Consider the following 25408-nt stretch of genomic DNA (forward strand, 5'->3'; position numbering starts at 1 on the left):
GGTTACCCCATTAATGAATAGAAAACAATAAGTGAGATGTGTTTTTCCAGTTTACTGTGAGGAAGTGCTTTGGCAACTTCTGGTAATAAATATTCAGTGAAATACATGTTAATTTAGTAGTGTGTCTCTCATCCACCATTATGGTGCTGTGTAGCTACTGCTCCTTACATATGGCCCATTTTCACTTCCAAACCTGTTTTGAATAGTCAGTCAAAATGCTATTATTTTTATCATGCAGCAAAACTGTGTATACTTGAGCTGAAGATAAAAATGTGCTCTTCATATCACTTTCCATTTAATGTCCTTCTTGATTTATTGCTGTAAATTTGTCTAATGATTTTGCTATGCTCCAGGTAATCTTATCTATGCATATGTTAGTTATGGATGTACTCAAAGAATCCTAGGGTTCTTTTTCCAAAATCATCTCTCTTTTCTATCATTGTGCACATAAAAAATGCCACTATGCAATAATTTTTGTGTTTTTGCTTTGCCTGTGCTCAGAATAATATATGCCATTACTAAAAGAATGACAGGTTACAGGTTTGAGGGTGTAGCTCACCATCAGAGAACTTGCCTAGACATTGGGTCAGATCCCCTGCACTGGAGTCGGGGTGCAGATTGCATGTTCAGCAAATGTTCTAGTTCAGACCATGAAAGAAGGGGTTAATCATCATGTCAAGAAAAATCAACTGATTTACTTATTACACCATTCATCACAGTAACTGTGAGTTATTCTCAGACTCAGCATGACAATTAATCTGACTCACCAGTGCATTAGCCAACAAAGTTTGGATCAAAATCATCCAATTTCCTTTTTTAAGGCTCTTTCATTTGCATGCTCCTTTATCATAAAAATAATAAATATTCTGGCCATCTTTTCTTTGTTTTTTTTTTTTCATTTCTATATACCTAACAAAACTACCTACCATTAAAATTGAAACTACTATGGATAAGAAATAAAATAACAATGAAATAAAATTCATATCTGCTTCCTTCTAGCTTGGTCTGTATTTGTCTTATTGCACATTACTTTCTTTGAATCCCTTCTTTAATACATATTCATATTTTTGCAAGGCTTTTGTTCTCCTGAACATTGTTTATATTTTTAATATATATTCTATGTGCCATGAACAATATTTCCAGTACTATCCTGTTTGCAAAAGCAGTAGTTTATTTAGATGGGATCACTGTAAATTATCTTCAGTCTCAGACCCTTCTGGACTGGAATCGATGTCAAGAAGGGCCTCTTTATTGGTGAAGGTTGAGCTGAGAGTTATGCTCTGCCGAGGCTTCACAGGTGCAAGTTCATCTAATTTAATATTTTCATTTTTGACCAAAATTGTCTTATCCATGTTTTCTTCACTGTGTCTCGCAACAGCACCATCAAATACATCTAATTTTGGTGGCAAGGTTCCACTTTCAAACAGATATTTGGTTAGATAAGAGACACCAATATTAGCTAGGAATGAGGTAACCATGGACAGTGTTTTTAAAGGGAACCTCTGATTATATATACTGTTCTTATCAGAGTAATAACCGGGGTAGAAGATCAAGGGCTGAAGGTACAAGTATGGTTCCCCTACAGTTATTCTCAGGAAAAACCCAGAGATGTATCCTGCCACAGCCCCGTACATGTTGGTTCCCTTGACAAAGAGCACGCAGAGCAGCTGAGGGAAGATGATGATGTAGACGAGGTCAGAGCTGAGGTACCACAGCCCATACACCATATTTGTCAGCAAGGCCATGGCCATTGCAGAGACTCCGAACACAAATGCTGTGGTTCGCATGACCCAAACAATTTCTTTGTCTGATGCCTGTAAGAAATTGCACCAATCTGTTTACTCACTTTGGTGAAGACGGAGATACATTTTACCATTTACAACTTGTCTAAAGAAGCTCCTAGGACAAACCCAACCTAACCTACAATACCTGAAGCCCACGATCTTGTTGACTTCCCAGGTGTTTGTGGGTGGGGTCTCTGTGTATCATATACATGAAGCTAGACCACCATGTCCTGTGGCTGAATGCACAGTGAAGAAGTAAGATGAGCTCACGTGATATCATCCAGGAGCAATGAGGCAAGGGGGTATTTTGCTTGTATACATTAGGGAATAGTCTTGGTGTGGCACTGAGAGAGCTGGGCCTATCTTTACTTCCTCTCTTTGTAGGAGCACTACCATCCATAAGGCTAACCATCTTCAGGTGCCATAGAAAAGGACTTTTCCATGACATTTCCTTGGTAAAAATCAGTGGGACTGTTTTGTTAACTCTGACCTAGAAAACACAGAGGCCAAGCTTATTAGGGAAGAAAGAGTCTCCAGAGGTGTTTTGGGTTCCTCAGGGACTACAAAAGAATGCTATTCTGCAACCACTTGATTCAGTAAAGAAAATTACATTGAGAGGATATTTTATGACCTGGGAGTTCAAATGGAGAGTGGTTCAGAGTTTACACAAAGATGCATGAAATAACTTAGAATCCTTCTCCCCCCCAGTGTTCTTCCATGCTGTGCTTATTCAAACTAGATGGTTTACTAAGATATTTTGGGATGCAGTAATCTTTTGTCAGAAGACAAGAAATTTAATTATGGCAACATGATGAAATCTCTTGGGAAATAGTTATATTGACTTGTTCCTTCCAGTATTAACATGAATGATAAAATGTATCAGTAATATGCATTTTAGCACATATAAGCTCAATGTTATCTAAACTAGTATGCTTAATCAAATTTTATGGAATATAGAATTACAGAAGATATAATTAATATTGAATACTATATATTAATAAAGAATATAGAATACTAATTTTAATATAGAATACAAATTAAACATTCCTTATCTAAAATGCCTTGGACCAGCAATGGTTTGGATTTCAGGCACTTTTGGATTTTGGAATATCCACTTACATAATGAGATATCTTTGGGATGAGACTCAAGTTTAAAAAAGAAATTAATTTAAGTTTCATGTACACCTTCTATACATATGCTGAAATGCAATATTTTTAATAATTTTGTGAAAAAACAAAGTTTTACAGTGTGAAATTTCTCCCTTGTAACAACATGTCAGTTATCAAAAAGTTTTGGATTCTGGAGCATTTCAAATTTTACATTTTGGTTTAAGGATGCTCAATCTGAACTTGGAAGGACAAGATAACTTGAAACACAGGTTTGTCTTAGAATATATAGCTTCTTTACTGCACATATGGAATTCAAGGAATCTATAAACATACATATTCTACATACACATTAAGTATAGTGACAGCAGCAATAGCAACAACAATAATAAATTACAAATTAAAAGAAAAAAAAAACCTGTTCTTACATTTTGACTGAAGGAAAGCTGGTAGATGTTCCGAGCAAACATTGAACTTGCTGACAAGATGGAAGAATCAGCTGAAGACATAACAGCAGCAGAAACAGCACCAAGGCCAAAGAAAGAAATGTACACAGGGCAGAGATACTGCAGAACAATCGGTAAAATCATGTCTGCTTCTTCATTTGTCTTGGGATCTGGAAACCCTTATGCAGTCTGGTTCCAGTCTGTAGAGTAGAAACAACAAGCAAAACAACCAAGAGACAAATCTTCTGTATCCATCTGGGTCATGATGTTTACTAGGTAGTTTTGAAACCAATTTAGAATCACAAAGCCTGCTTAGGTGGAAAGTCCTTGTGAAAGTGTCTTAGTAAATGTTCTGGCTAAAAGGTATTGGTTATAGTCAGTCTTATTCATAAAAACTGCCTACTATACAATAATGAGATACATATCCCTTTTCTATGATGTGATATTTTATCATATGGAATCAAAGAAAACACATGCCCTTCAACTGAACCACAGAATTTTCTCTTGATGTTTTCCTTAGAGCCTAATTATCCCTGTGCAAGAGATAGCAGCATGGTCATTGTTACCCATAGTTTTCCTGTATATAAGCTTGATTTAGCAGCTATCTTGGCATTATATTTCTGATTTCATTCCATCTTGTGTAGAATTTTACTTACAAGAAGCAGTATACATGCTAGATTAAAGATCATTTTTATTGAATAAAAATTATATTCATAGCTGGGGTTGTGGCTCAGTGGTAGGGCACTTATCTAGCATGCGTGAGGCACTAGGTTCGATTCTCAGTACCACACATAAATCAAACAATCAGTAAATAAAATAAAAGTCCATCAAAAACTAAAAATATATTGAAGAATTGTATTCATAAAACTGAGATTTTTCAGGAGGATTTTGAAGCTTGAAGCATACATTTGTCTTAGACTATATAGCTTCTTTACTGCTTAGTTATAGGATGTGTTGAAGAATACAAGGAACCTGCAAACACATATTGATATAATTTCTCTTTTATTTGCTGATCTTCCTTAATTTCATGATGATAAGGTGGTTTCCTGCCCACTTTTCTCCCCCCCTTTTCCATTATGATTAGCATTAAGGCCATGCTTACATCATGCCAACTCTAAAGCCTTAACAGAGATGGCATGATATCAGAAATAACTGCCACAGTAAACCCACTGCAGAAAAAAAAAATTCCTTTGTGCTGTTTTGGTCAGTCTGTTTTCCTACCACCCTCCAAATAATGTCCAGATCTGTCTTCTGCTTATGAAATAAATCTTGTTGTTTTTTTTTTCAGAAGGCAGACACTGCATAGCTCCTTCATCAGTGATCTTTTCTATCTTTTTGAATGTTCATTTATGTCATGAACCAATAACTGGAATAAAAACAGTATGCTATGGACCATGACTGCCCTTTCAAAAATTAAATAATCCAATAAATAGCTCTTGAATTGAAAGTCGTAGTCACTGTGTGAGCACCACCCTGAGTTATCTTTAAAAAACACAATGGGATAAAAAGCAAACTCTTTTCTAAACTGTTTTAGTTATCTCTACTTAGGTAACTCCTTTGAATTGGGTTAATGTGATGTGTTTTAATTAAATGCTCTTAAGAGTTGTATTATAATCACTTTTAGAATAGTCAGAAGTATGAATCTAAAATATGGAAAATGCTGAACATGCAAACATCTCCATCACTATCATTATGTTAGTTATGGTCTGAAGTTTATGCCCCCCTAGTTTATTTCAATTCTAACCCCAAAGAGTTGACATTAGGACCTTGAGCGATGAGTAGTTCGTGAAGGCAAAGTTCTCCTGTGTGATATGATCAATATGCTTATAAAAGAGGCTCAAAGGAGATTGTTTCCCTCTCCCACCATATAAGTAACTAAGGGTCAGGAGTGAATAAGTTCACTTATTAAAGGTGAGAGTTTAGAAGTGTTTCACATAAAGGCTAACAGGGAAATAAACATTTCCTCTCTCTCTTTCTCTCTCTTTTTTCTTTTACCATTTAGTTTCTTAGTTCATCTTAATCCATATACATACTGACTTATTTCTCCAAGAAAAAATTAAATCATTGAACAAACTATTGAAATTATAAAGCCAGACTCTCAAGTTCAGAGTGGTCTGTGAGTAGTCATGATGAGGACATGTAAATTTCTCCTAAGCTGTTGGCTCTCAACTTTGGCTTAACTTTGATTCACCAAGAGGGTTACAACAAAACACTGGAGTCTGGCTCTATCTTTGATTATTAAAATAAATACCGTGGGAGTAAACCAGAAGTAGACGTTTTGTAAAAAGTCCCTCTCCATTCCCTAGGTAAGATCGGTATGTACCATGGTTGAGAATAGCTGTGGAAAGAAGTGGATGCAATTGATAATATAACAAAATTGGGGATGTTTGTCAATGGAGTAAGCAATCGAAAAACATGGAGATCAATGAACTACAATACAATTTGCCGAACACTATGCAAAGGCATATATGGAACCATGGATGAAGAAGCATTTACTATGTGAGGGTAAGAGGGAAGCAAAACAGGGAAGGCAATGGGTGAGGAAACTGGCAAATTAACTGACAATGATGGTGAAGCTGCAAGAGATTTACCTGTTGATGCTTCAATGGCCCCAAAGTGTATGGCTGACAGAGCCATCACCAGGCACCCAAAAGCTGCCAGGAAGGACAGCTCTTGAGCATAGGTGGCTGAGGATGAAGAGAGGACCCTCTGGAAGTATGCCTGCCATGGGATTCCACCCAGAATCTGCATGAGAACCCCAGGGATTCAGAGTGAATTGAAAGAAATTGATGTTCATTATTATTTTTAAATAAGAGGTTTATAACAATTGCATTTAGAATAGTCAGAAGTAGGGCCAGAAATCCCAGCTGCTATGATTATGTTTGCAGTCATATGAAATTTGTCATCCTCCATGTGTCTACTGAAATTCTAATCTCCAAGGTGATGGAATTAGGTATTAGGCAGGGACATCTGGGAATCAATTAGTTATAGGGTAAAGCCCTCATGAATCCCTTCTACCATGTGAGAACACAACAAGAAGTTCTTTTCTATGAAAGTTTGGTATTCACTAGACACTAAATCTGCCGGTACTTAGATCTTGCAATTGCCGGCCTTCAGAACTCTGAAAAATATATTTCTGTTGTTTCTTAGCCATCTGCTCTATGTTTATTGATTACAGCAGTCCAAGGGGACTAAGACAACATAATTGTCGTATTTTTGATTGTGGAGAGTTTTCTAGATTTGTTTTTCTTTCAAATTACACAAGACCATACTTGTTTTTCTTAAATGTACTGATTTAAGTTGCCTTAAAACTATCCAGAAGACCTCAGTTGGTTCTCATCTGGAATTTGAACCACAATAAATTTTATCAAAAAAATGATTAAAAATCTGAAAGTATGAATTGAAATCAGAATCAATACAATCCAATAAATATTTGTAGACTCTAATCCTATACAAGATAAGTAGTGGTTGTTATAGCACAAAGATGTAAAGGGCATGGTTCTTACTCTGGAATTTTCTTTCTTCTTGAAGAGTCAATGTATTATGGTGTTTGCAAAGTGCTCAAGAACATAGAGAATATAGTGGGGTGTCAGAGAGAATATCTGAATTTCATTTAGACTCATTTTTACCTTACAGCTAAGTTTGATATGGTGCTTTAATTAAATGACATAACATACTTGCTTACAGTATGTGTAAGCAACTGATGAATGCATTTTGGAGGTGAACTTATTATTCTTATTGAGGATATATAATAAAAAAAGTTCAGATACATAAAATAAAAGGACACGTTGAACTATAGCGCAGTTGGTTGCATAGCTTATTAAGAAGTCTGTATGGGAACCAAAATGAGAATTATTTGGAGGTGAAAGCTTGGTAAGGAGGAACAGCTGCAAAGTAATCAGGAAAACCTACAAGAATGGCATCTGAATCAGTCCTTAAGCATTAAGATCCTACTGTGATGGTATTCAGGGACAGAGCCTCTTGAGAGATAATTAAAGTTTGAGGGTGGAACCCTTATGAATTGGATTAGTGCCCTTTTAAGGAAGGGCCATGAAGATCCCTTTCCCTCTTTCCACCATATGCGAGCCCAGTGAGAAGTCAGCAGCCTACAACTTGGAAGAGGGCCCTTGTAAGAACACAACCATGCTGGCAATCTGAACTCAGACGTCCAAAACTGTGAAAATAAATTTGTCATAGAAACCTTAAGATGGATGGCATTTTAGAAAATGAGACTGGAGGACAGACAAGTGGGAAGACTGCTGGCAGGGAGACCAGGAAAGACTAGAACCATTAGACCAAGTGAGGGAGGTTATAGGTCTAATGCCATGCCTATGTAGGAACAGGGGGACTGGGAGAGATTGCCAGTATCCTTAGTAAGACTAAACCAGTTATTTTCATGTAGGGATTTATGAAAGACAACTAGACTATCAGAGACCATTGATGAGACATTTCAAGGCTTATTTGTATAATTCATTCATATCTTCATTCAACATTTAGTATTTTCTTTCAATTTATCTTACATTTGGAATCATGAATATGGCTTAGAGCTGGAAGAAACTTAGCAGTCACTGGATAAAATCTTTTATGTTAAAGATGAGTGGTCTGAGGATGTTAAAACTGTGGTGTAGGGGAAAGTACTCAGGACTTCAAGTGATTGCTTTAGTCCTTAGTTCAGACAGTGGTGTACTGGATGCCTACCTTTCTAAGATTCATCATCTCCTTGTAGTCATTAACATACCTGCCATTCATGTATAATTGCACACATAATGCACCATCCCTCACATTTTCCATTCAAGTTATTAATTATCCCAGAAAAAATGAAGACCAAGGAATTTCTTAACAATCCCAAGGGAGAGAAGCCCTCTAATTCACTATTGAAAATAGAGTTTCCCCAAATTTTTCCTACCTCTTTCCTAGAAAATGCTTTACTGGGAAAGATGCACTCACTTTTTGAGTGTTGAGGCAATGCTAGAATTTGGAAAAATGCCATCAACAAAACATCTTAACTTACTGTTACTCCTGTAAAAAAGAGACACAAATAACCACTTTTTCCTTCATTTTAAAATAAAAGTAACATATTCCTTATGTTGAAATCAAATAAAGTGTGCTATTTTCATACATAACCTAATGAGTGAAGTCATAAAATCTTTTTTTTTTCATTTTTCCTTTTTTCCCAGTTCGTAATCTGCCACGATATCCTCCATGCTTCCTCTCACTTTCAACAACTTTGCCTCAAGGTTCTGCCTGTTTTCAGGCTGCTCCAACTCCCAAAGGCATCTTTGGTATCTTTTCTGAAAGACACCTCCCATCCCAATTTAGGTCATGCACTTGGGGCCTATGGTGCCACTAATTTACTTACTCCATCATTCAAGATGGGATGAATGATTTATTTTGGAATAAACAGGTTTTTAATAGCTTAATCCAAAATACAAGTTAAAATACTCAGACTGTTTAGCTCTCAGATTGGAGAAGGTCTCTGATGGAAGATCAGGGATTCCTTAACTTATGTGATTCCACCACAACAGAAATGTGGACATACCATACATTGATAGCATGCATGCTGTTATCTAAAGACTTGATTTTCTCTCCAAGCTGACACCAGCAGCTCCACAGTCAGGACCTAGCACCAGCTTTCCAACAGAGAGCAGTCAATTCAGAAATGACCATGATGGGGCTCTAGCGATAAAATCAGTACATGATGCTTATACAGAAAAGGCCAAGAGCCAGCAGGTAAATTTTTAAGGATAAATATGAAAATCTTGAAAATGTCTTTGATTGACAATTAGACTACATTCCTCAGGTCAGAGCATCACTTACCAACAACAAGAAACTATCAAGCCATGTGTAGATTTCATAGGATTCAATGGTCCCCAGCCAGGGCTCCTGGTATTTGGCATGCACTGCAGTAAACCCAATATTGGAGACTGCAGGATGTGACAAGGCATAGTGAACACTGATCCACTGGAAAAAAAGAGTAACATTGGAGTGTTAGTCTATGATTCTTAACTTGATTAATACATTGCAAGATTGATACACCTAGTTTATTTTTCGTGTAGGTGTCATGGCTCAGTAGTTCCCCTTATTCAGAGAAGAACCTAAAACAATGTTCTCTGTGGGACATCATGAAACAGATTTAGAAAAACTGAAATAACTTATTATCTACTTCTGCCTGATTATGCCATGTCCTATAAAACTATAGAAGCAGTCACCTGAAATCTTTGAGAAGAAAATACTACATTGGAGACACACGGAGACACATACACACTTTTATGTTTTGTGTGAATTGGGGAAAGATATCCATCCATTAAGGTGACAAAGAAAGATTCAAATGAGAAATTTGTGGGTGAAACAAGTGTTGAAGAATGGGCCCAGTACTAATAGGGAGAAGAAAAAGGAATCAAAGGGGGAGATGGTCTGGAGGAAACCAGGCAAACAGTAAAAGAGAACGTAGGTTCCTGGACTTACAATGGGGTCATACAACAAAAAATTCATCATAAGTTGAAAATGTTACAAAGCTACATTGAATCAAACTAACCTACCAAGCATCGTAGCTTAGCAACATGGTACACTCTAGAGTGTCAGTTGTTTCCCCATGTAACTATGTGACTGACAGGAGCTGTGGCTTACTGTCACTGCCCAACACCAGAGAGAGGATTGCATTGTGTATAGGTAGCCAGGGAAAAGATCCAAAATCAAATTTTAAATTATGGTTTCTACTGAACATATTTCATTTATGCACCATAATCAAGTAAACAAAACAAAACAAAAACAAAAACCAAAAACAAACTAAAAAAATCCCTAAGTTCCCAAGTTGAGCCATTGAAAGTGGAAGACTAACAGTCTATGTTTTATGTATGTGTGCATATGCCCACATCTGTTGGGTGACAAAGTTTGCTGGCATGGGAGTGACTTAGGGAAATGGGAGCAACAAAGACAGACACATGGAGAGGACCTTGAACTGCAAGTTGAAAGATTTGTATTTTGTTTTGTATTCAAGTGGAAGCTCAAGGAATTGATGTGTGCTTTATGTGGTACCAAGAAATTAACCCAGGGGACTGGGCACGGTGGCACATGCCTGTAATATCAGCAGGCCAGGAGCTGAGGCAAGAAGATTGTGAGTTCAAAGCCAGACTCAGTAATTTAGCAAGGCACTAAGCAAGTCAGTGAGACGCTGTCTCTAGATCAAATATCTAAAAAAAGGCTGGGGATGTGGCTTGGTAGTTGAGTACCCCTAGGTTCAATCCCTGGTACACACCTCCCCCCCAAAAATTAATCCAGAGTTGCTGTACCTCTGAGTTACATCTCCAGCCCTGTTTTGTTTGTTTTTCTTATTTTATTTTGAGACAGAGTCTCACCAAGTTTCTGAGGTTGGCTTTGAATTTGTGACTATCCTGCCTCACTCTTCCTGGGCACTGGGACTACAGGCAAGTGCTACAATGCCTGGCTAGAATTTCTTTGGAGTTAAAAAAAAAGTCAGTGGAATTTCCTCTGAATTTTAATACACTAGATACAAAAAATAAATTTAGAGAAGGTAGTAGTATAGGAGTGCCACACGTGGTTTCAGTGGCCCCTGGATAAAGGCCTAAAGTCCAGCAGTGACATTGGGAATAGAAAGATACTGGCACTGAATAGGATAATGAAGAGAGTCAACAGAGGAAAGTTAGGGGGAGGTCAACAGAGAGGTGAGAGGAATCTGCAAATGAAATCTGAAATTTATAGCTTTGGAGTTCCAAGGTAATCATAAAACCCAAAAAATCGAAGAAATTGAGAAGAAAAGGTGGTTTAAATTATAAACTGATTAATTAATTGCATATGCATGTACAGCAATTAAAGCTTGGAAAATAAAGCATATTTAGTCTCTTTCATATAATTCAATAATGATTTCTTGTCGATTCTTATCTTCATTTCTTGTAGATTTAATTACATTTTGTACCAGAAAAACATTTTAATGTATATTCCTACATATATATGACCTACCAGTTTTATACCCGCATACTTGATTTATGTACCTGTGTATTTTAAGTGCTGGTCTCATGCAATGCAATGAGAAATTACATATATCATCAATGAATAGATTCATCCCCTGGGGCTGTGTTTCTTGAAAACAAGTGCATCCATTATGAGAGCTGCCATTGCCAAACTAAACTCTCTTTTTTCCTTGTGAAAGAAGATTTACTTCTGTGTTCTCTGTTCTATGAAGTTTATGATGACACTAAGTAAAAATCAGAATTTCTGCACCATACACTTGATTTTGGCAATTTAAAAATAAAAAAGTGGAAGTCCTTGAGCAAATTAAATATTCTCAAATTCAATTAAAATATGACTGAATTACATTCCATGAAATGCAAATAAAATGTCCAGGAGAAAAAGAGGAAATATAATATTTGCTAGTGTATATAAATTTAGGGTTAAACTGTAAATCTAATTTTAGTTAATTCTTTTAAATTTTCCTCTGGGATATTATTACAAATGCTAGAAAATTGAAAAAACTATGTACGGGATTTATTCTTCATCTCTAAGTGTCTAGTGTAAAAACTAAAACAGAGCCGAAAGCTTTTTATTATAAGAACAATAAAGAAAAATGAGGAGAATGAAGAGTACTTTGACTCTCTTTCAGAAAATGAGTCATCTTCAGTGATGGTTGGCTCTGTCTGAACCTTTGACCAGGGCTCTGTCCTTTGACCAGGGCTCTGTCCCTGCAGAATCTACACCTGACATAATGTATGTGTTGATATCAAGTACGTGAACCCTCAATGACCCCTAGAAGAGTGAACATTCCATTTCCTTTATGCTTCTTTTGATATGTCTTAGGGATGGATATTATTATACACATAATTAAAATCTCCCTGTTTTAAGATGTGAGTTTGCAAAGAATCAACATCGACTAGAATGTGTCTAAGATGTGCAGAGATGCTTTTAATGTAAGATGAATGGTATTCATATTTTGTAATTACATAGTGCTCTTTCTTAATATAACAAACCTATATTACACAATTTAATCCATGATTTAAGAATATATTATATAATGCCTTATATAATTAAGCCCTTCCTTTGCCCTCGATAGTAACCATTAAAATTTGAAATCTACCATTTTTCCTATAGGATATTTTCTAATAAAATATGCTTCCAATAGTATTTCCATGTCCTAAGAACAGTCTAATAGCTGAACTAACACAAGGATGGGACAATAAACTTGTGGGGGTTGCTACCAAAGCTTTAGTTTTCTTAACTGTGAAGAAAGTGTGATGTAATCAATTCTCAAAAGGGATCACACAAGTTTCCATCAAATCGGGCATGAAGAAAATGAAGACCTAGATCTTTTTAAGAATTAGTCATAGCACACACTTGTCTTTTAACATCTAACAAAATAACTAGGGTTTTTATCTAATCATAGAAAAATACAAAATTTCAAATAGTGTGCAACTTCCTATGTATTACTCATTAAGGAAAATACTAATTTCTTTGTTGAGGTGGTATAGATAGAAAACCACATTATCTTATGTTTAAAAAGAGAGAGAGAGAGAGAGAAGAGGAGGGGGAGGACCAGGAGGCAAATCTGAATGAGGCTTCACTTACCAGTCCCACAAAAATGCAAAAGAGCTGAACAACATCTGTGTAGGCCACAGAGACCACCCACCAGAGTGTACAGAGTGGCAATGAGTGCATTCACAATGACTGAGGCATGCACATAGACATCAATGATCATGCTGATGGTGGCTCCTACCCAGAGGGGGAAAAAAAAAGAAGTGAGACCCTGGTCATGGTGGTGGGGTGGTTTCTGTTTTCCGGCAAGTCTGTACTGAGAATTCTGTTGTAGCAGGTATGTTTCCCTGGTCATATAAAATATATTGGATGATCTTGGCTAACGTGAATTTTTTTTTTCAGTACAGGAACCATTTATTTATAAAACATTTGCAAAGACAACCTATCAATATACTAAAAGGTGATTAACTGTGATCAAATAGGGTTTATTCTAGTAGTTTAAATAGTCTCACTATGAGGACATTATTTGATGTAAGACACTACATCAGATAAAGAGGGAAAACTCATAAATTCTATCACAAATTCTGAAAGGAATTTTGTTACTAGTTAAGCTGGGACTTCCAGTTCAAAGATCATCATGAACAGTTTAAGTTAAACTGTTTGGAGAGCCTTCTATTTAAAAAATCATACAAATAAAATATAAGAAAACAATTTTAGAACTTAGCTTGCAGGAAAAAAAGTAAAGTAAATTTTTACACTGAGACCTTTGTATCTCATCAAACTGAATGTATCTCTCTCTGTGTATATTCAGATATATGAGAGATACCTGAAACTCAATGCCACTGAACACTCTGAACTACTGAGACATTGAATTCCATTCTATGAATTCATGATTTCACCATCTGAAATTCTGACTTAGTCATATGCAATATATGTACTCACATCCCTAAGGAAAAGAAGCCTTTCTGTGAAGCTGATCACCCATTTCCACAATTTTACAATGATTATTCATTGACTATTTGGCACTTAGTTTGCCCTGTGCTTGCCTGTTATAGCTGACAAATCCTCTAGGGTGTCCAAAATTAAAACAAATTTGTAGGAGAAAATCATATGATTGTCAAAACTTACCTACCAACTTTTTCTCCCTCGGAGTCATGAAAGTTCATTTTATTTTACTTTGCTTGTGGAACATACAAGTTCCAGTCCTAAGATACCAATATACTGAAGAACACTACTGTTGAATATCCTACTTTTAGGTAATTTTCATCATTAAATTATAAATTTTTTCTTAGAATTCAAATTTATGTTTCCTTTATTTTATAACTTCTTTATTATATTTGTTGGTACCTATGTTTCCACTGAAAATTTAATGGTATGGAAAATTTGGAGCAATTCTTGGACTGATGACTTCATAACTCACTTGTTGCTTCTTAACTCATTAGTTCCTTTTCCATTTTTCTCAAAACTATATTCCATCTTCTTCAAAGTAGTAATAATAGATATGCTAGCATACATGAAACAAATCTGTGTTTTTTTTATATCATCAGTTGTAGCCAGCCATCTCACAATCTCCTCCTCCTCTTCTTCCTCCTCCTCCTCTTACTCCTCCTCCTCCTCATCCTCCTCTCCCTTAATTGGCATAACAGTATTTACAACCTACAAGGGATAAAATTCCATTATCCTAAAGAGCAATTAAAATATTTTGTCTCAAGATTCCAATATAAAGATTTTTGGATGTTTTGGCCATGATAATAATATAACATTATTTTCCTGAATAAAAAATCAATTAAAAGAAACATCTACTAAGGAGTCACAGGATGAAAGACAAAGGAGAGAGGTCAATTATTTATAAGTGACTTTAGGTAATTGTCTGAGTTATCACTTTATAGATATTTAAGAGGTTATTTTTTGCCCCTGAAATCTTCTTCTTGATAGTGGAACTTTAGTTGCAACTCTTTGCCATTCTTCTTTGGGTGTCATGCTCCACTTTAATAACATGTGTAAGTTATCACCCTGTGAATATGAGATGTTCAATTATAGAAGAAAGATCACTGGGCTGAGATTTGCAGTCCCTGTAGATGCCATCATATGTTTATTACTCAGTGATCTCAAAGAAGTCACCTTCCTGTTTATCACTGATAAGACTGGGTTGAATTTTTTATCTAACATATTTTCTGAAGAATTATATCAATGGTAGTGAGTAAAACAAAGGTATACTTCCAGTTCTACTCTGAAATATACTCTACTTATATAGTTACAAAAATAAATACAATGTAAAGTTGTGAAAAAAATTTCTTAATATTCTACTTAAGTAGAAGCATATATTTAAAAGGTGTATACCAAACAGATAGTTTATACCAAACAGATAGTTTGGTACTTCACTCTCAGGACAAGATGGCAAGAATGCTGTCCTATCAACATTAGGCCAGGAGCTGCATAGTAATCAAGAATAGCACTAGAACTGGGCATGGTGGCACACACCTACATTCCCAGTGGTTCAGGAGGCTGAAGTAGCAAGGGTTCAAAGTCAGCCTCAGCAAAACTGAAACACTAAGAAACTCAGTGAGACCCTGACTCTAAATAAAATACAAAATAGGACAGGGGACGTGGCTCAGTGACTGAGTGACTCTGAGTTCAATCCCTGATAACCCCCACCAAATGGCACTAGAATTCTGCTGGATTCAAGAAACCAATTCAATAAACTGCAGGATTTATCAATGTGAGATGGTTTACCAGGATGAAGATGTAAAAGAAGCCACATGAAGGCTTTGAGAACCTTCATGATGACAGGACATTTCATGTTAAGAAAGCAGTGGACTTGATTATGAGACCTTGGACCTTGCCTCAAGAGCAAGGGACAAAATATGAGGAGGATAAATTCTACCTTGAAACAAATCCAAAATAGGCTATTCAGTGTGAAAAAGAAAAACAGAGACAGGGAAGAAAAGGCAAAGATATTATCACACAGTTGACATCTGTGAATACAGTTGTCCTCAAAGTATTTTGATGTAACTTGCTAAGGTTGTCTTTGAACTCATGATCCTCCTGCTTGAGCATCCCACTCACTGGGAAAAAAGCTGTGCACCACAATGCCTGATATAAATCTAACTCTTAGTTGGAGTGTGTGTACAAACAGGACCCTGAGGTTCAAAATCCCCAGCTTTTTTGAAAAAATATTTTTTAGTCATCAATGGACCTTTATTTTCTTTATTTATGTGCAGTGATGAGAAACAAACCCAGTGCCTCATGCAAGCTAGGCAAGCACTCTACCGCTGAGCCACAACTCCAGCCCACAACTTTTTATATTGGTCATTAAGCATGCCTCTGTTTTCTTAAGTGAGACATTATCCTTTGAAGTTGCCCAAACACATTCTTTAAAAAAAAACTCTAGAACAAATGTAGATTTATTTTATGAGGGGTAAAACCATAGAGACACATGGAATATTACCTCACAGCAGTATATTTATATCCTATAAAATTAGTAAGGTTTGAGTATGTACCCTATCTCCCCTCTTTTGCCCTGAGGAAGAGTTTGTTCCACTTACATTTGACTCTCCCAACAATAGTTAAAGGGAATCTGTGAATTGTGACACACTTCCCACACACACTTCACACACACACACACACTCACACACATACATACCTACCTCCCTGACTCAAAGCCTATTTAATTTAGGCTACATATAAAAAAGTAAGCTAGATGATAGGCAGCTCTGCAAAGGGAAGGCCCAGATTTGTGCTGTATCCCAGAATGTTGAACAGTACCTGGCAACTAGTAGGACATCAAAATATATCTATTCAATGTATATATGAACATAAATACCTGACTTCCCTATAGAATAATGTGTTCAGTTGGAAGCACCATTTAAAAGTGAGATTTCCAATCTGTGAAACTACAAAAAGGCCTGAAGGCTGACAGTTCAGGAAAATGTCATATGAGAAATAGTTAAGATACAAAAAGTTTGTGACTTCCCAGGTGTTATGGTTTAGCTAGTAAGTGTCCCCCAAAAGTTCATGTGTGAGACAGGGCAAGTTATGAGAGCCTTAACCTAACTAGTGCATCAATCCACTGATAGGGATTAACTGACTGGCAACTGTAGGCAGGTAGGGTGTGGCTGGAGGAGGTGGCTCCCTCAGAGTTTGCCCTTAGGGTTTATATTCTGTCTTGGTGAAGGGGGTTCTCTCTCTCTCTCTCTCTCTCTCTCTCTCTCTCTCTCTCTCTCTCTCTTCTTCCCTCCTCCATATCCTTCTGTGATGATGTTCTCTACTATGATGAGTTGTTCAAAAATCAACTCAAATAGACTATTAATTGCCTCTGTCATCTCGTGGTCTGTGTACCTTGCTCAAGCAGCTGATCACTAATAGCAGCCTCCCCCAAAGAGATTATCTCCTTTAATCTGCAGCCTGAGTAAGGATCAGGATGATCACTTGTCAGTTTCTTAATAAAACCAAACATATACCCATCATTGAAACCAACAAATCTCACTCCTAGCTAGTTATCCTTGAGAAATAAGAACTTAGGCTCACACAAAAGCCTACACATGAATGTTCAGATGGCTGTCTTCGTAATCACCCCAAAATGGAAACAAATTCCCAAGTCCTACCACTGTTGAATGGGAAAACAAATGGTGATACATTCATAGGAGTACCAGGCAGCAATAAAAGGGAACAAATTACTGATAAGTGTAACATCTTGAATAAATCCTAAAGGCACTGTGCTGAGTGAAAGAAAACAATCTCAAGAGTTTACATGCTGTTTTTATTAATATCTGTTCAAAACTATTGTAAAGAAGAATAAATCATGTTTGCCAGGGATTATGCAAGTGATGGGCATGTGGTTACAATGGTGGATTGTGGTGGAGTTTGGGCAATAACAACTTTTTCTGTAACCTTATTGTGCTGCTCTTTGCATGCATCTCAATGTACATTGGAATTCAAAGAACTGTAAGCTAAAAGGAAATTTCATCTACAGTAGGTCAATTGGGGGAAGAAAAGGAGAAGAGGACAATAGCTTTCAAAAATGTTAATTTTATAAAAGATCAAGAAAGTCTGTGGAAATGTCCAGGTAAAGGAGCCTGAAGAGACATGACTAATGCAAAGGACAAAACCCACAGTAAAGGGAAAAAATGATATAATGTCCTTTATAGGAACAGACAGAAATATAGCCTTGATGTTTCAGTTCTAAACTTTCTTAAAACCTGGAAAATGTTGATTAGTGATCTTGACTTCTGTTCCAATTATCCTTTTTTACATTAATTAGTTGATTCCATTAAGTATCCCTGTACACATAAATTATGTCCTCTCATATTAAACGCAATGTATTCGTGGACATAAGGCAGAAGAAATTCCTCTTTTCCTTTAAGACCGTTGAATACTTCATGCCAAAACATTTATCCACTCTTCTTTAAGAGAATTTACTATCATAAAAGTACTAAAAATTTTGGTGGTTCTTAGTTTTCTAAATAATCATTTGAGATTATTTTTCTAATCCCACAGGAAAGTTTACACACTGCAGAATGTGCAGCTTTGTGAACATTTTTTCAAACAGTCTCACTATTGACAGATCTTTGTTTTGCAAGGTGGAAAACTCTTCTTCCCAGAAGATTTTGTACACCCACCAAGTACCAGGAAATCCCACTGCTAACTGACTCACTTTCTAAAAGAAATTTATTGACGCACGGATCATAGATGGACATGGACTGCACCTTCACACCTCTGTGGTGGTCTTTTCCCTGCCTTATTTCTCTTAGAAATTTTGTCTTCAGTCTGTCTTCTACTGTAGTGGCAAATGTATGCTACTGCAATCAGAGCTGCTGTGTTTCTTCAACCATATCCAAAGGGCAAAAAACATTATGTCTAAATCAAAACATTAAAAGAAGTCCTGCACCTCACTGTCTGTATACCTTACAGCATGTGTTATCCCTGAACCAACAACAGCCAAACACACACTGTAGAAGACAAAAGATGATATCAGGGAGGGCACCATCATATTTCTCTGCAGGAATAATCATTTCTCTAAGTTGACACTTCCTTTTCCTGGAGAAGGAATCAGCTACCATTTATTTGATCCCTACTCTGTGCTGCCTCTTTGCATTCTTTGGGCCATTTCAAACAACAGGGAACTGAGTTGTCTTTCCGGGTTCCCTTAGTTGATGGGAGTGTAAGGGAAACATCAGTGGAAGGTCAGCATGACAGTCAAGCCTTGAGTAGAGCAGGCAGGCTTCAGGGGAACTGGAGGCCCACCAGGGCACAGCAGCAGCTCTGACGGCTCCAAGGCCAATCTCATGGTGTGCCTGGGGAGTGAGGGTCCTGGCTGTCTCTTGGTGGAGATTCTCTAGGCGCTTAGTGCCAGCACCCTGGCACAGTGTCTGTTTCCTACCACATCGTTGTCAGTACAGGGCCACCGCTGGGCAGTGCTACCCAGAGAGATGTGCCTTCTTGAGGGAAGGTTCCACTTCCGACCTGAGGCTGGGGCTGACCTGACAATATATGCCCAAGAAAGCCCTCCCAGCACCTGGCTGTGCCACAGGCCTTGGAGGCGGTACCCGCACAGCCCCCAGATTGGCAGGCGCCCTTCCAGGCACCTGTTGCGTGCAACCATCTCACCACCCTGCCTGACAAGCGGCTCCGATGGGAACCCGAGCATCGGGGTGTCCACACGGTAGTGGCCAGGATGAGGCAGCCGCAGGACTCACACCGACGGAGTTTGTGTGCAGGCAGGAGGCCTGATCCTGTCGCATGCTGAGTCAGCTGGCTGAGCTGACAGCCCGGCAGGCGGGGCTACTCGGGGAACCGCCCAGGAAGGCAGAGGCGGAAGTGGAAGCGCGCAGAGCCGTCGCCACGGAGACGGGAGGGGCGGGGCCTAGCACAGGGCCGAACTTTGACCCGCAGTGGCGCCTGGTCAAGCCCAGGCGGTGGGTCTGCGGGAGGCTCGAAGGTCCCCACGGGCAGCTTGGAAGGTGAGCGGGCGGGAGCGGCCACGGACTCGGCGCCGAGACCCCCGCGCCAGGCCTGGGGACGGGGTGGGACCCGGGAGGGCGCTGCCGCCGCCTTGGCAGGCTCTGTCCAGGCTGCCTGTCCCTCAGGCCCGCCAGGTGGCCTCCGCACCAATGGCCGCCTGGTCCCGCGCTGTCCTCGTTGTCCCGAGGGCGGGTCCTCCGCGGGGACTCAGCTCACAGCCGGGTGTGGTCTCGGCTCCAGGGTCCTGTCCAGGGCGGCGTGGCCACAGCAGCCTCGCCTGGGACCCGGACTCCATGTGAAGAGGATGCCCGGCCAGCAGGCGCCCTGGAGAGTGGAGGGCGACGGAGGAGGACCCTCCGCCAGGGCGAGGGAGGCCTTATGGAGAGGAGCCACCTCCAGGTACTTCAGTGTCCACTGACGGCCACCGGCAACCCACCACCTTGTTTCTCTCCCGCGACTCTCTCTCTTTCTTCCCCAACTTCCCGCCTCGAAACCCCTCCTGCTTTCTCCTGCTCCTGGCTGACAGCCCCAGGAGACCCTCCCGTGTTTCAAGCGTTAAGTGAAGCAGTGTAACATAGGAAGGTGTCTCTAGTGGAGCAGCGGTGAGAGCAGTGACTTAGGGAGGCAGCAAGGCCCTCGGTCCTGTGGGCTCCAGGTTCCACACTGGGAGAGAGTTGGATCAGATCGCTTTTGGCCCCATGCGATGTGTAACATGGACTGATTCCCAGTGACTGGGCCTTATTGCTAAAATGTATTGTTTGCTGCCACCTTTCAGGCTAGCCTGAGCACTTGGTTCCTTTATTAGACTTCAGGAAACCATGAGATAGTCCTGTGGCACTTTTTGTTTTACAGATGAGAAACCTGAGCCCACAGGGGTTAAGCAGTTTCCAAAATGGTGAAGCCTATGTTTTTATTGAAAACCTAATGGTTTGCTGATGCTTGGTGTGTGTGGAAATATGCTCACATTGCCATGTGAGCAGGGATGTGTATTCAGCTTGGATGAGAATGAATTTGATAGCTCTAAGGAATGTGAAGTAGCATGTGTTAAAGAAATGAGGATCTAGGAAATGTCAGTCCTAGATTACAACAGTGTGCGTAAGAGGTTATGCTTGCTTTTTCCCTAATAACGAATACTTTTTGAGTTGAAATTGCTTTTGCTAATTTTGAAATATGGATCAAAGTATGGTGTTTGGTCCAGTTCAAGGTTTATTCAGTAGAATATCAGACACTTTTTTTTTTTTGCGACAGTGTGGAAATGTGAGAGCAAGTTGGTGACATCTTTCAGCTGGATACATTGCCCAAAGAAGACCTCAAATGTGTGCCAAGAAGCCAGTGATTCTATTGCAGAGAACTCCATGGAAATGTACAGGTATTGTGTTGAAAATATTCATCTTGGTTAAAAATGAGGTACTTTAAAATAGTATATTGTCCTTCTTTTTTTGTTGTTTTCCAGTGACTCCGGATGCATCTTGGTCACTGTGGTGGAATATCACTACTGTACTTTCTGTTTACCTCTGTCTTGTTTTGTGTGTCTGTGTGTTTTAAATTTTATATGTCTAAATTGCAGTTACCTTTATGTTGAGAGAATAAAATCAGGGAGACCTATTTAAAATTTTTTTGTAAAATTAAGCATTTTCCCCTGTTCATATAGATTGTAGATTGTTTTAAGTGTTGTCTCTAGCGGAGACGAGTTGAAATGTTACAAAGTTGTATGCCCAAAGACATTAGAGTCCTGCTGTAGAGTAATAAAAGGATACCATTCCTGGAAATCAGAAGTGTATACACTTTCCTGAGTCGGTTGATTCTCTATTGCATTTGGAGTTCTTTCTATCTTTCTTTCTTTCTTTCTTTCTTTCTTTCTTTCTTTCTTTCTTTCTTTCTTTTAACCTAGAGGAAATAGATGATAGTGTTTTATACTAGTGTAACTGGGTATTCTATTTTTGGGACTGGGGTGCATACCACGAATTGAACTCAGAGTCACTCAATCAGTGAGCCACATCTCCAACCCTGGTTTGTACTTTATTTAGAGATAGTTTCTCACTGAGTTGCTCAGCTCTTTGCTTTTGCTGAGGCGGCTTAAAACTTGCAATCCTCCAGCCTCAACCTTCTAAACCACTGGGATTACAGGCAAGGGTCAGCATGCCTGTTTGTGGATAAGCTCTTGAAGAAAAGAAGATAAGAAAACATTTTCCTGTGATAGAGGAATAAAGTAGACCATGATTCCAGGAGGACGTGATGCATAGTTTGCCATGGATTCTGCTTCCCAACATCCAATGTGGTGTAATGGATACCTTTATCTAGCACCTTGTCATCAAATTTCTTTCCAATCAGTTCTGCCATATTTCTTCCAGCTTCTGAATTTCATTCTCTGCACTCTATGATGAGAGTCAAGAGAAAAGTGAAGATGTGATATAAATTGGTGAGTGTGGAAAGAATATAGAAATGTAATAATGACAATCACTGGTAATGTATCATGTGTTAGGAATACAGAGCACTTATCTCACAAATGGTCAACTTTCTATTTCTCTTTAGACACTGGAAATTGAAAACAGAGGGGCCTTTACCACTGAGCATATCTCCAGTCCCATCCCCCTTTTTTTTTTCGAGACAGGGTGTCAAATTGCTTAGAAACTTGCTAAGATTTGAGGTTGACGTGGAACTTGTGCCTCATTTTTAACATGTCATTGGATGCTCTTTTGTTTTTATTAATTGGGAGTAAGTAAGTACCTTTTCTTCTTAGTATGTAAGCATTAAGCAGGCAGGGTCATTGAAATGTTCACCAGACATTGCTGTACAGTGCCCGGTGAATGTTTCTCTATGAAATTGTGTCCAGTGCTCTGTCTAGAAGTCCTGCTCTGGCCAGGGCATCTAGGTCAGCTCTGCATCTAAGGGGGAGTTCCCTTTGACTGACTCAAAGGAGGTTGTTATGTGTTTCTGACTTTGATAGAAATGTCCACATACCACGGAAGTAGTCATGTCATGTGGTGTCAGGAGGAGGGGAGATTTTCATGTCTCACAAGACACCCCTGGTTAGAGAGTCTGGAGCCCAGCTTGATGTGGTGTTGAGGTGTTGTGTGGGGGTTAGTTCCACCATAACCACTACTGGGTCCTCAGAGGGACGCACAACTGCGTGACACAATGTGGCTATCGGAATCCCCTGAGGAAAGGGAAAGTAGGAAGGCTCAGCCTGAGCACTGTGTCTGTAGTGGGCTTCTGCTCTAAAAAAGTGTGGTAGTATCTTATAAGTTGCCAACAAAGTGGTCTTTAATCTGAAACCTAAGCTGTGATGCTTATTCAAATCCCTGAGAATGTATACAAATCCAGATTCTGACTTACCAGGGCTGGATTGGTGCCAACCGCCCATTAAGCCATTGTGTGAAGCACCTGTAGACTGTGAAGACTTTTGATGATGAGTTCATGTATGGAGGCTGAAATTCTTCATAGGTCTTTGCATTTGGAAAGTCACGGACAGTATCTGAGAAGGTAATGATTTACAACCATGTCCACAAAAATCTCCTGTAGTAGGCATAACAGCTCTTGGATGGGTAAAGATTATATTTCCTGTTTTTGTACTTCAGAAAGCTAATAATGACATAGTATTATATCCTTTTTTCTTCCTTTTTTTTTTTTTTTTTTTGTGGTACTGGGGATTGAACCCAGAACCTTGTGCTTGCAAGGCAAGTACTCTACCGACTGAGCTATCCCCTAGCCCTGAATTCAGGAATTTTACTGGTATGTTTTAATCTCCTGTTTCTAAATGATTATTTTAACATATGAAGATTTGCCTACACTACAGTTTTAGCTGTTGACTTTCCCAGCAGTGGGCATCCAGGTCATCCTCAACTTCCAGTGAGCTAGGTGAGGCTACTGCAGGGAACATGAGCATAAATATCCCTCTGCATGTTTCCTTCTGAAACTGCTTAAGCATCATTATGTTGTGTGCCCACAGGTGGAATTTCTTGGTCAAAGAATATATGTTTACTTTTTTTTTAATTTGTTTTTCTTGTACACAAATGGAATACATACTGTTTCTCTATATATGAAGTAAAATCCTACCATTTGTGTAGTCATATTTTTACATAGAATAATAGTGTTTGATTCATTCTGTTATGTTTTTCTTCACCCCCACCGCTCCCAAATCTCTTTTCCTTCTCTATAGTCCCTCCTTCCTCCATTCTTACCTCCCTACAACCCCCACTATGTGTCATCATCCACTGATCAGGGAGATCATTCGTCCTTTGGTTTTTTGAGATTGGCTTATCTCATTTAGTATGATATTCTCCAATTTCATCCATTTCCTTGCAAATTCCATAATTTTATTCTTCTTTATGGCTGAGTAATATTCCATTATATATATATACTACAGTTTCTTTATCCATTCATCAATTGAAGGACATCTAGGTTGGTTCCACAGTCTGCCTATTGTGAATTGAGCAGCTATGAACAGTGATGTGGCTGTATCTCTGTAATATGCTGATTTTAAGTCCCTTGGGTATAGGCCAAAGAGTGGGATAGCTGGGTCAAATGGTAGGTCCATTCCAAGTTTTCTATAGAATCTCCACACTCCTTTCCAGAGTGGCTGCACTATTTTGCAACCCCACCAGCAATGTATGAGTGTTCCTTTCTCCCCACATCCTCGCCAACACCTGTTGTTGCTTGTATTCTTGATAATCGCCATTCTAATTGGAGTGATATGGAATCTTAGGGTGGTTTTGATTTGCATTTCTCTTATTACTAGAGATGTTGAACATTTTTTATATATCTGTTGATTGTGTGTAGATCTTCTGTGAAGTGTCTGTTCATTTCCTTAGCCCATTTGTTGATTGGGTTATTTGCATTCTTGGTGTAGAGTTTTTTGAGTCCTTTATAGATTCTGAAGATTAGTGCTCTATCTGAAGTATAAGTGGCAAAGATTTTCTCCCATGCTGTAGGCTCCTTCTTCACATTGCTCCTAGTTTCCTTTGCTGAGAGAAAGCTTTTTAGTTTGAATCTATCCCAGTTATTGATTCTTGCTTTTGTATATTTACTTTTTTGACTAAGCACTTCCAGGTGACTCTTCTGAATATCTCAAAGTGTCCACATGTCACCTGCATTCTATCATCTAGCTTTCTACCTTTCGATGTGTAGTGGGTACAAAGTGAAAGCACACTGCTTTCACTGGTATTTTTTCTTAACATGTCTCAAATGCTTTTCACTTTGGGGGAATTTTCTCTTGTGAAAATGAGGTTCCTCTTGATCCCCATGTTCATTCCTCTACTTGACTACTTTTTTCTTTCCGCTCATGAACGTTGTCTGGAGTATGTGGGATAGTTTGTCCATTACAAGCCCTATCAGGTCCTCTAGAACTTTCAATTAGTAAAATTCCTAAACAGTAAGTAAGCACATTAATTGGTGTACCAATATGAGAAGAAAAGTGTTGGATGATAGATTCAAAACACAAAGTTATCCTTTATTATTTACAAAATAATAAGTATTTACAATATAATAAAAGAATGAAGCCATGACATAGACTGAGATAAAATATATCATCAGGACCTTATGTATTCTGTAATAAATCTGTATCTCTTGAAGTGTGGAATTGATCATCTTTTGGTAATGAAAGGAAGCAAAGGTAGCAAAGCAAATGAT

At 38.6% G+C, this 25408-nt stretch overlaps 1 protein-coding gene across 1 annotated transcript; it reads right to left on the bottom strand.

The window, feature by feature from the left end:
• Positions 1-1184: 1184 nt before the first annotated feature.
• Positions 1185-19421, bottom strand: LOC124975688 (high affinity choline transporter 1-like). The gene is given in 7 exon segments (XM_047538286.1): positions 1185-1814; positions 3320-3537; positions 5929-6082; positions 9155-9298; positions 12914-12965; positions 12967-13057; positions 19352-19421. Coding segments are annotated over 7 exon segments (1359 nt in total).
• Between the last annotated feature and the right edge of the window lie 5987 nt (positions 19422-25408).

Source organism: Sciurus carolinensis, unplaced genomic scaffold, assembly GCF_902686445.1.
Source record: "Sciurus carolinensis unplaced genomic scaffold, mSciCar1.2, whole genome shotgun sequence".
Lineage (NCBI taxonomy): Eukaryota > Metazoa > Chordata > Mammalia > Rodentia > Sciuridae > Sciurus > Sciurus carolinensis.